The 12,231-nt window shown below is 40.1% G+C and overlaps 1 protein-coding gene across 2 annotated transcripts; it reads right to left on the bottom strand.

Moving 5' to 3' along the window:
- Nucleotides 1-2,090: 2,090 nt before the first annotated feature.
- On the bottom strand, nt 2,091-6,526 carry LOC123723863 (uridylate-specific endoribonuclease B). Of its 2 annotated transcripts, none has more exons than XM_045717657.1 (5): nt 4,721-6,526; nt 3,722-3,830; nt 3,324-3,445; nt 2,975-3,087; nt 2,091-2,179 (listed from the first exon to the last, which is right to left on the bottom strand). In XM_045717657.1, the coding sequence occupies exons 1-4, from the start codon at nt 4,820-4,822 to the stop codon at nt 3,076-3,078; spliced, it is 345 nt and encodes a 114-aa protein (XP_045573613.1). In that variant the 5' UTR covers nt 4,823-6,526; the 3' UTR covers nt 2,091-2,179; nt 2,975-3,075. The 2 variants fall into 2 exon arrangements, 1 of the variants encoding a protein (XP_045573613.1); XR_006769742.1 differs by having other exon boundaries at nt 2,095-2,179; nt 3,261-3,445.
- Nucleotides 6,527-12,231: the final 5,705 nt, after the last annotated feature.

The following is a 12,231-nucleotide window of genomic DNA, read 5'->3' as shown; positions in this document are numbered from 1 at the left end:
AATTGTGCAAGTTCTCCCACTTAGAAAGATGAGAGAGGCCTGTAATTTTCATCATAGGTACACTTCAACTATGACAGACAAAATGAGAAGAAGAAAAAATCCAGAAAATCACATTGTAGGATTTTTAATGAATTTATTTGCAAATTATGGTGGAAAATAAGTATTTGGTCAATAACAAAAGTTTATCTCAATACTTTGTTTTATACCCTTTGTTGGCAATGACACAGGTCAAACGTTTTCTGTAAGTCTTCACAAGGTTTTCACACACTGTTGCTGGTATTTTGGCCCATTCCGCCATGCAGATCTCCTCTAGAGCAGTGATGTTTTGGGGCTGTCGCTGGGCAACACAGACTTTCAACTCCCTCCAAAGATTTTCTATGGGTTTGAGATCTGGAGACTGGCTTGGCCACTCCAGGACCTTGAAATGCTTCTTATGAAGCCACTCCTTCGTTGCCCGGGCGGTGTGTTTGGGTTCATTGTCATGCTGAAAGACCCAGCCACGTTTCATCTTCAATGCCCTTGCTGATGGAAAGAGGTTTTCACTCAAAATCTCACGATATATGGCCCCATTCATTCTTTCTTTTACACGGATCAGTCGTCCTGGTCCCTTTGCAGAAAAACAGCCCCAAAGCATGATGTTTCCACCCCCATGCTTCACAGTAGGTATGGTGTTCTTTGGATGCAACTCAGCATTCTTTGTCCTCCAAACACGACGAGTTGAGTTTTTACCAAAAAGTTATATTTTGGTTTCATCTGACCATATGACATTCTCCCAATCCTCTTCTGGATCATCCAAATGCTCTCTAGCAAACTTCAGATGGGCCTGGACATGTACTGGCTTAAGCAGGGGGACACGTCTGGTACTGCAGGATTTGAGTCCCTGGCGGCATAGTGTGTTATTGATGGTAGGCTTTGTTACTTTGGTCCCAGCTCTCTGCAGGTCATTCACTAGGTCCCCCCGTGTGTTTCTGGGATTTTTGCTCACCGTTCTTGTGATCATTTTGACCCCACGGGGTGAGATCTTGCGTGGAGCCCCAGATCAAGGGAGATTATCATTGGTCTTGTATGTCTTCCATTTCCTAATAATTGCTCCCACAGTTGATTTCTTCAAACCAAGCTGCTTACCTATTGCAGATTCAGTCTTCCCAGCCTGGTGCAGGTCTACAATTTTGTTTCTGGTGTCCTTTGACAGCTCTTTGGTCTTGGCCATAGTGGAGTTTGGAGTGTGACTGTTTGAGGTTGTGGACAGGTGTCTTTTATACTGATAACAAGTTCAAACAGGTGCCATTAATACAGGTAATGAGTGGAGGACAGAGGAGCGTCTCAAAGAAGAAGTTACAGGTCTGTGAGAGCCAGAAATCTTGCTTGTTTGTAGGTGACCAAATACTTATTTTCCACCATAATTTGCAAATAAATTCATTAAAAATCCTACAATGTGATTTTCTGGATTTTTTTTCTCATTTTGTCTGTCATAGTTGACGTGTACCTATGATGAAAATTACAGGCCTCTCTCATCTTTTTAAGTGGGAGAACTTGCACAATTGGTGGCTGACTAAATACTTTTTTCCCCCACTGTATATATATATATATGTGTGTATATATATATATATGTATGTATATATATATATGTATATATATATATATATGTATATATGTGTGTATATATATATGTATGTATATATATATATATATATATATATGTATATATGTGTGTATATATATATGTGTGTATATATATATATATATATATATGTATATATATATATATATATATATATATATGTGTGTATATATATGTATATATATATATATACATACATATATATATACATATATATATACATACATATATATATACATATATATATATACATATACATACATATACATATATACATATACATATATACATATATACACATATATACATATATATATATATACACATATATATATATATATACATACACATATATATATATATATACATATATATATACATATATATATATATACACATATATATATATATATATATACATACACACATAGATACACACACACACATACATATATATATATACACACACACAACTGGATCCAGGTATGAAAGCCGATGACTGTGCGGCCCCCTCTGGTCTCTCCGACAAAGACATGCTCAAACCCTGAGGAGTCCGGCCTGGAGGAACATGGGAGAACATTATTAGGCTGGAACATAGAACACCACTGCTTTTCCACCCTCTTCCTGAAGGGATGATATTGAAGAGTAATGCGAGGTCATCCACCACTTAGATTAGCTTGATGATGCACACGATGACATGATAGCACAATCTGCGGCTTCACATACTGTACAGCATAGGTGAAAATAGACTACTCTACTCCTAGGAATACACAAAAGCTAAGGGCAAGTCAAGTCATTGTAATCTCAAGTCATGTGGAGTCACAAGTTAGTTTTTTTCTCCCAAGCTCGAGTCATTGGTCATATTTTCCCTAGATGTAATGATGACTATAGAATTATATTTTGTCTAGTCATTGAATGAAACAGCAACAGGCCATTTTCATTGTGTCATATAGTAAGATAAGCTATCAAATTCGGACTAAGCTGTACAGAAACAGGCCAGATCAAGCCTTTCGAGACATCAATCTCAAGACGAGTCCCGAGCCTCGAGGCTCCAAGTCAAGGCTCAAGTTATTTACTTTCCTGCCAAGTCAAGTCTCAATTCATCAAATGTGTGCCTTGAGTCGGTCCAAGTCTCAAGTCTTAAGTCCACACTGTATGCCATTTGAAAAGACAGGCATAAAGACTAAATAAATGAGAGACTGAGGTGACAATACAGCCTTCTTTAATTGTGAATGGATTTCACATTGAACAAACATAACCCTAACCAGTGAAGAGAAAACATTTAGCAGCCTAATGAAGAACTATTTTGACATCTGAAAAGTAACAGTTACATAAGAGGAGAGTTTTACCCACTTGCTAGTTCCTCGTCTGGCGTACAGCTCAAACCAGATACGGTAGAGTTGCTCCTTGAATTCCGGTAATACCTCTGGGGAGAGCGGTTCCTCTACTAGGTACTAATGTGCAATCTAAAAATGAGAGAAACATATGGAGACAATTTCAATCATGGGGTGTTGATTGACTCACTTTAGCTTGTAAAGGTTCCAACTTGGCCATGGTTCTCCCTGTGAATTGATGTGACATTAAAATGGTTTTAACTTTTTCTGCATGCATCTGTGATTTGACTTATGTTCCTACTCACCAGACTAAATAAAGATACAGTATTCTTGTTACCGACCTATCCACCATATGTTTTAACTGATACCTTCATGGTGGGCATTCGAAGCATGCAGTCCAGAAACGTGTGGTTTTCTGCTTCCTCCTCTGGGGTTACAGTCTCAGGCTCACCGGTATCACTTTCATAGTTATCCAGTAGAGAGATAAAGGCTGAAAGAGGGCATGCAGATCGGTTTCGAGGGTAGCATGTGTTCTGATCTTACAAAAGGAATATTTTGTTTTGTCTATCCACTCCTCCTGGATGTCAGTACACATCCTGTTTGTATCATGTGCAATTATACTTGAACTCCTGCTACTCTTTACGTACGTAATACATTGCAGATATGATAGGATTTCCAAAGGAAAATAATGGTAACACACAGGAAACGGTTGAAATCAAAAGTTCATAAAAATGAAAGCACTAACACTCACACCTCAAGCGTTTACCTAAGAAAGACTCCTTTTTGAAAATGCTTTCATCGACAAACGAGAATAGAGGATATCCAGCTCCATCACTGTCATCATTCATGTCAGCATTCACAGTCCTGGCTTTCCCCTGCACAAAGCACAGCAGAGGAAGAGGAAATCAGTTACACATTACAAATATGTAAGTATGCCCACCAATGATGTAGGGATGAAGCTGTCCACTTTTGTTTAGAAACATTGTATCCTCTTGAAAGAAATGAAGCATGACCCAGTGCCCTTTGAAGCTGCAACTCCACATTTGTTTATGAGTTAGGAGATTCCAACAGCAGCATGTTTTCACTGGACTTGCACTCTATCTGTGGCACAGTGTCTAACATGCTATTGTGTCCTTTAGAACAGGGATCATAAACAAGATTCAGTCCGGGGCCATTTTTTTTCTTGAGCGGTTGGTCAGGAGGCCAGAACATAATTACAAATAATTTGTAGACCAAAAAAGGTAACGCAAGAAGCCCAAACAGATATATTTGACTAAAACATAATAATTTGAAACCTTGCTTACATTTGTGTACGATCACATACAGTATATCTCGCTATTATGCATGGGAATACTTTGAAACAGATTTCCAAAATTAAAATCACTTGGAGCTGATTTGCTGATGTTTTTACAGTCTTATGTCCAACAATAAAAAAATAAAAAGTGATTTCTCAACAACAAAAAATGTCTTGCTCAGAAAACTTGGGGGGCCAAATCAAATGCGGGCCAAATTCGGCCCGTGGCCCACCAGTTGGGGAACCCTGCTTTAGAAAGACCACAACAGCAACAATATAGAGCATTTTAGGGGTCTGGATTTGTTCAATGTGCTGTGACCTTACAACAAACAATGCCTGTGACCTTACTATTAGCAAAAACATCATAAGTTATTTTGGAGTAATATGTTTGCACAATCTGTCACGGAATGCCGTCAGTAAATTAATAAATGTCATCCACATACAGTAGTCCCGTTTGTATAGTTTTTCTACCTGCAGAGAGATCCGGTAGTCTGTCCCTGGTTTCAGTCTGTTGACGTCTTTATCCCATATTTCCTGCACCATGACTGATAGCTCTCGGTCAGCTTCAATCATGACGTGACTGGTTGGTCCCTCTGTACTCTGCAGGCTTGTTGGCTGGGTCAGGTTCCTCTGTTGTGAAGATGTGATGTACAGTGGATCCTATGCTTAATTGGGATACATCAACTCTAAATTGCCTTGTCATTCCTGTATTCCAACAACTGTAAATTATTCATCTTCTCAATGTCTTATTTGCACATATTTAAAAAATGTAATACCCTCCATAAAATACACATATTCATTGGTCACTCAAATTATCATAGATAAACATTCTTCTGTGTTCATCAAGGTAAACACATAGTTTAAGTGTACAACAATTAACAGACATATCACTGAATAATTCAGTGAACTGATCATCACCATCTCTAACAACAACAACAACAACAACAAAAATCACATTTGTAGATAAAATCATTACGTTTAACAGTTTGAGTTCAATAACATTCAGGTTTTGATTGATACTAACATCCATCCAGTATCTTTCCATCAATGCAAGCTTCTCATCAATCTGTCTCAAATATACATTTTATTTATATAGCCCTTCTTACATCAGCTGATATATCAAAGTGCTGTACATAAACCCATCCTAAAACCCCAAACAGCAAGCAATGCAGGTGTAGAAGCACGGTGGCTAGGAAAAACTCCCTAGAAAGGCCGAAACCTAGGAAGAAACCTAGAGAGGAACCAGGCTATGAGGGGTGGCCAGTCCTCTTCTGGCTGTGCTGGGTGGAGATTATAACAGAACATGGCCAAGATGTTCAAATGTTCATAAATGACCAGCCTATCACTGACCAGCATATCACTGACCTTGTTCGGCTTTGGCCTGCTCACTGGCGTATGAAGACAAGTGGTCAAGTGTGTTTGGGGAAGCCAAGGGGATTCAGTCCTGTGGGAGGATTTGTGCGGGTGAAACTGGCCTGTTGAAAGCAGGTATCTTTATGTATAAAGACAGGGGGCGCTCCAACATCACGAGGCAGGACAGGGGCCATTTTAAAGGGTTAGCCACTGTCAGCAACTCTAGCCGAAGGGATTAAACTGTTGTACTGACTGCTTTTGAATAACTTGCTACAATGTCGGCTTCCTTTTTGTTTCTTTAGTACTGCATTGTTTTTCTCCCGTCTCTGTCTTGTCTCTCCACCACCGTGTCCTCTTCCCAAGTGGGAATACACACACACAAGTGTGTGTAGAAATAAGGTTATTGTGTATAATAAATAGGGCCATATGAAAAGGCAGGGAGACCAGTCCAGAGGTGTTTATGATGAAGCACAGATTATAGGGGCCGGTTGAATCAAAGACAACAGTTACATTGTACTGTCTGTTGCATCATGACACAGTAAAAACAATGTTCTCAATTCTCTAACATTTTGTAGATGAGTGACAAATCCTGATATACTAAATTGTTGTACATAACATGTATCATTCATGACAGGAAACTAAATAAATATATTTACATTCTAAAATGGAAGGTTCAGACCTGAACATCGATTAAGGCAGACCCCTGCACCTCTCCGATTCAGAGGGGTTGGGTTAAATGCAGAAGACACATTTCGGATAAATGCACTTCAGTTGTGCACCTGACTAGGTCTCCCCTTTCACTTAATTCCCAATAAAAGCCTCACCTTAAAGGCCAATTCCGCCACATTTCAACCTCATTCATTATCTCCAGCACTATACCAGTGTCTACAAAAGTATGTGGACACCTGCTCGTCAAACACCTCATTCCAAATTCATGGACATTAATATGGAGTTGGTCCCCCCTTTGTTGCTATAACAGCCTCCACTCTTCTAGGAAGGCTTTCACCTAGATGTTGGAACATTGCTTCCATTCAGCCACAAGAGCATTAGTGAGGTTTGGCACTGATGTTGGGTGATTAGGCCTGGCTCGCAGTCGGCGTTCCAATTCATCCCAATGGTGTATGATGGGGTTGAAGTCAGTGCTCTGTGCAGGCCAGTGAAGTCCTTCCACACTGATCACAACAAACCATTTTGTGCACAGGGGCATTGTCATGCTGAAACAGAAATGGGCCTTCCACAAACTGTTGCCACAAAGTTGGAAGCACAGAATTGTCTAGAATGTCATTGCATGCTGTAGCATTAAGATTTCCCTTCACTGAAACTAAGGGGCTTAGCCCAAACCATGAAAAACAGCCCCAGACCATTATTCCTCCACCACCAAACATTACAGTTGGCACTATGCATTGGGGCAGGTAGCGTTCTCCTGGCATCCGCCAAACCCAGATTCGTCCGTCGGACTGCCAGATGGTGAAGCGTGATTCATCATTCCAGGAACACATTTACACCACTCCAGCCGACGCTTTGCATTGCGCATGGTGATCTTAGGCTTGTGTGTGGCTGCTCTGCCATGGAAATCCATTTCCTGAAGCTCCCGACAAACAGTTATTGTGCTGACGGTGCCTCCAAAGGCAGTTTGGAACTCTGTAGTTGCAACCGAGGACAGACAATTTTTGCGTGCTGCGCCTTCATCGGTCCCGTTCTGTGAGCCTGTGTGGCCTACCACTTCGCAGATGAGCCACTGATGCTTCTAGAGGTTTCCACGTCACAATAACAGCACTCACCGTTAACAGGGGCAGCTCCAGCAGGGCAGAAATTTGACAAACTGACTTGTTGGAAAGGTGGCATCCTATGACGGTGACATGTTGAAAGTCAATGAGCTCTTCAGTACGGGCCATTCTACTGCTAATGTTTGTCTATGGAGATTGCATGGCCGTGTGCTCGATTTTATACACCTGTCAGTAAGGGGTGTGTCTGAAATAGCCAAATCCACTAATTTGAAAGGGGTGTCCAATACTTTTGGCCATGTAGCGTATGTGAAAACAGTGTTTCTATGATCTGTGGTTAGAAAGATAAGAAAAAAGGTCCTAAAAAAATGCTTCTCTGTGACATCACAGGGTATGATTCAAAGTAAGAAAAACTGATTTTAAAAACCTGCAACAAGTTTCCAGCCAGAGATAGTGTATTTTCTTACTCCTCAGGTAACCGGGAATGTCAGTGTTTGAAAATCACTGTGTGAAATGTCAGAATAATAGGAGAGTGATTTATTTAATATTTTTTCTTTAATAACATTCCCAGTGGGTCAGAAGTTTATACACTCAGTTAGTATTTGGTAGCATTGCTTTTAAATTGTTTAACCTGGGTCAAACATTTCAGGTAGCCTTCCACAAGCTTCCCACAATAAGTTGGGTGAATTTTGGCCCATTCCTCCTGACAGAGCTGGTGTAACTGAGTCAGGTCTGTAGGCCTCCTTGCTCACACACGCTTTTTCAGTTCTGTCCTCAAATTTTCTATAGGATGAGGTCAGGGCTTTGTGATGGCCACTCCAATACCTTGACTTTGTTGTCCTTAAGCCATTTTGCCACAACTTTGGAAGTATGCGTGGGGTTATTGTCCATTTGGAAGACCCATTTGTGACCAAGCTTTAACTTCCTGACTGATGTCTTGAGATGTTGCTTCAATATATCTACATCATTTTCTTTCTTCGTGATGCCATCTATTTTGTGAAGTGCACCAGTCCCTCCTGCAGCAAAGCACCCCCACAACATGATGCTTCCACCACGTTCTTCACGGTTGGGATGGTGTTCTTCAGCTTGCAAGCCTCCCCCTTTTTCCTCCAAACATAACGATGGTCATTATGACCAAACAGTTCTATTTTTGTTTCATCAGACCAGAGGACATTTCTCCAAAAAGTACCATCTTTGTCCCCATGTGCAGTTGCAAACCGTAGTCTGGCTTTTTTATGGCGATTTTGGAGCAGTGGCTTCTTCCTTGCTAAGCGGCCTTTCAGGTTATGTCGATATAGGACTCGTTTTACTGTGGATATAGATACCTTTGTACCTGTTTCCTCCAGCATCTTCACAAGGTCCTTTGCTGTTGTTCTGGGATTGATTTGCACTTTTCGCACCAAAGTAAGTTCATCTCTAGGAGACAGAATGCGTCTCCTTCCTGAGCTGTGTGATGGCGGCGTGTTCCCATGGTGTTTATACTTGTGTACTATTGTTTGTACAGATGAACGAGTTACCTTCAGGCGTTTGGAAATTGCTCCCAAGGATGAACCAGACTTGTGGAGATCTACAATTTTTTTCCCGAGGTCTTGGCTGATTTCTTTGGTTATCCCATGATGTCAAGCAAAGATGCACTGAGTTTGAAGGTAGGCCTTGAAATACATCCACAGGTATACCTCCCATTGACTCAAACTTTCTCAAGTAGCCTATCAAATTTTCCAAGTTGTTTAAAAGGCACAGTCAACTTCGTGTAACTTCTGACCCACTGGAATTGTGATACAGTGAATTATGAGTGAAATAATCTGTCGAAACAATTGTTGGAAAAATTACTTAGGACATCTACTTTGTGCATGACACAGACTTGCCAAAACTATAGTTTGTTGACAAGAAATTTGTGGAGTGGTTGAAAAACTAGTTAATGACTCCAACCTAAGTGTGTGTATGTATGTATGTATGTATGTATGTATATATATACACACATACATACATACATACACACATACACACATTTAAGATAAGCTTGAAATAAGCATGGTTTGATTGACCTAACAATCGAAAGCACATTTTATTTTAGCTTTCCTAATGAACCAGAAAATCTGTAGCTATTTATGTTTGTTTATCAAAGATAGCCAGCTAACTCATTGGTCCTGCTTTGAAGGCTAGTGTACCACTCAGGATTTAATCGAAGTCAGAACCTTCCATGTAAGAATGTAAACATAATCAGCAAAATGTCTAAAAACCTATCATGTTAGTTCAGTACTTTTGGTCGAACAATGATGTGTTTTTAATCATTTTTGGATTCCTGTATGACTCAGCACTGCCTTCTGTGTTAAAGACAATGACAGCGCAGCCCTTGCACACTCCTGTGGAAGAAAAAGGCATTGTATGTTCTTGTGAGAAACGTTGAATGCTTTGGAGTCTCATCTCATCACTAGTTCATCAATGTCAGTTTTTCAGCAAATCCAACAGTTAATTTACTAGAGGCAATGAAACTAAAGAGTAAGTACCTTTTTTTTTAAAACAATGCCAAAAACAAAGGAGAATTTCGACCAGCAGATGGATGCGACTATGGGACAAGATATGAAAAAAACTGTAGCTGCATGCAGCAGTATCATGGTCCAAAAGCACCTTTACAAGCATAGGAATAGACCTGGCTCAGTTTCCCGATAGCGATGGAATTTAGGCCCACGAGTGTTAACGATGCATCTTTCTTACAACGGCCGAAGATGTAACATGTTGGAGCGTCGATACAGATAGGTTCGAAAGACAGCGTTGCTGATCAGATCTCAAATCAAATATTACCTTAACATTATAACTATTTCACATGACAGATCAGCTCCTATAGAGATGAACATCTACGGCTGCAAATATTGAGGCGGTTTATTCTAATGCTTACCCATAAAAAAAATGCACATTAAATCACCAAATGTTAGGATACACGTCATGAAATATATTGAGACATTTCAGACAGTAGCCTAAAAGTAGCAAAATAGAAGTCAGTGTATTGAACAAGAAATGTATTTCAATATGAATGACATAGGCCTATAGCCTACTGTAGGCTATTTATATTTAATGCAGTCATCTCGGTTTTCATTTGAAGCATTATTTTATACTTGACTTGTTTGTTTTATAGCTACTGTTTATAGGCCTTTTGGGCCATATACAGCGTTCTTCACGGAGTTCCCTGAATTCCTATCGAACCTTGTAGTCATGGCAGATAATATTCACATTTTTGGTGACTTTAATATTCACATGGAAAAGTCCACAGATCCACTCCAAAAGGCTTTCGGAGCCATCAGACTCAGTGGGTTTTGTCCAACACGTCTCCGGACCAACTCACTTCCACAGTCATACTCTGGACCTAGTTTTGTCCCGTGGAATAAATATTGTGGATCTTAATGTTTTTCCTCATAATCCTGGACTATCGGACCACCATTTTATTACGTTTGTTATCGCAACAAATAATCTGCTCAGACCCCAACCAAGGATCATCAAAAGCTGTGCTATAAATTCTCAGACAACCCAAAGATTCCTAGATGCCCTTCCAGACTCCCTCCACCTATCCAAGGACGTCAGAGTACAAAAATCAGTTAACCAGCAAACTAAGGAACTCAATTTAACCTTGCGTAATACCCTAGATGCAGTCGCACCCCTAAAAGCAAAAAACATTTGTCATAAGAAACTAGCTCCCTTGTATACAGAAAATACCCGAGACCTGAAGCAAGCTTCCAGAAAATTGGAACGGAAATGTGCTACACCAAACTGGAAGTCTTCCAACTAGCTTGGAAAGACAGTACCGTGCAGTATTGAAGAGCCCTCACTGCTGCTCGATCATCCTATTTTTCCAATTGAGGAGAATAAGAACAATCCAAAATGTATTTTTTATACTGTCGCAAAGCTAACTAAACAGCAGCATTCCCTAAGAGAGGATGGCTTTCACTTCAGCAGTGATAAATTAACTTTGACGGAAAGATCAAATCAAAGTTTATTTGTCACGTGCGCCGAATACAACAGGTGTCGACCTTACAGTGAAATGCTTACTTACAGGCTCTAACCAATAGTGCAAAAAAGGTGTTAGGTGAACAATAGGTAAGTAAAGAAATAAAACAACAGTAAAAGACAGGCTATATACAGTAGCGAGGCTATAAAAGTAGCGAGGCTACATACAGACACCGGTTAGTCAGGCTGATTGAGGTAGTATGTACATGTAGATATGATTAAAGTGACTATGCATATATGATAAACAGAGTAGCAGCAGCGTAAAAATGATGATCTTCATGATCATTAGAAAGCAAATTACGGACTCCTCTTTAAATCTGCACAACACTGCCAGGACCTAGGATCAAGGGAGACACTCAAGTTTTTTAATACAATATCTCTTGACACATTGATGAAAATAGTCTTGGCCTCTAAACCTTCAAGCTGCATACTGGACCCTATTCAAACTAAACTACTGAAAAAGCTGCATCCGGTGCTTGGCCCTCCTATGTTGAATATAATAAACGGCTCCCTATCCACCGGATCTGTACCAAACTCACTAAATGTGGCAGTAATAAAGCCTCTCTTGAAATAGCCAAACCTTGACCCAGAAAATATTTAAAAAACTACAAATCGGCCTATATCGAATCTCCCCTTCCTCTCAATTTTTGGAAAAGCTGTTGCGCAGCAACTCACTGCCTTGCTGAAGACAATCTATACAAAACAGTTCAGTCTGGTTTTAGACCCCATCATAGCACTGAGACTGCACTCGTGAAGGTGGTAAATTACCTTTTAATGGCATCAGACCAAGGCTCTGCATTTGTCCTCGTGCTCCTAGACCTTAGTGCTGCTTTTGATATCGTCGATTACCACATTCTTTTGGAGAGATTGGAAACCCAAATTGGTCTACACGGACAAGTTCTGGCC

Source organism: Salmo salar, chromosome ssa04, assembly GCF_905237065.1.
Source record: "Salmo salar chromosome ssa04, Ssal_v3.1, whole genome shotgun sequence".
Taxonomy (NCBI): domain Eukaryota; kingdom Metazoa; phylum Chordata; class Actinopteri; order Salmoniformes; family Salmonidae; genus Salmo; species Salmo salar.
This window is presented reverse-complemented; position numbering and strand designations above follow the sequence as displayed.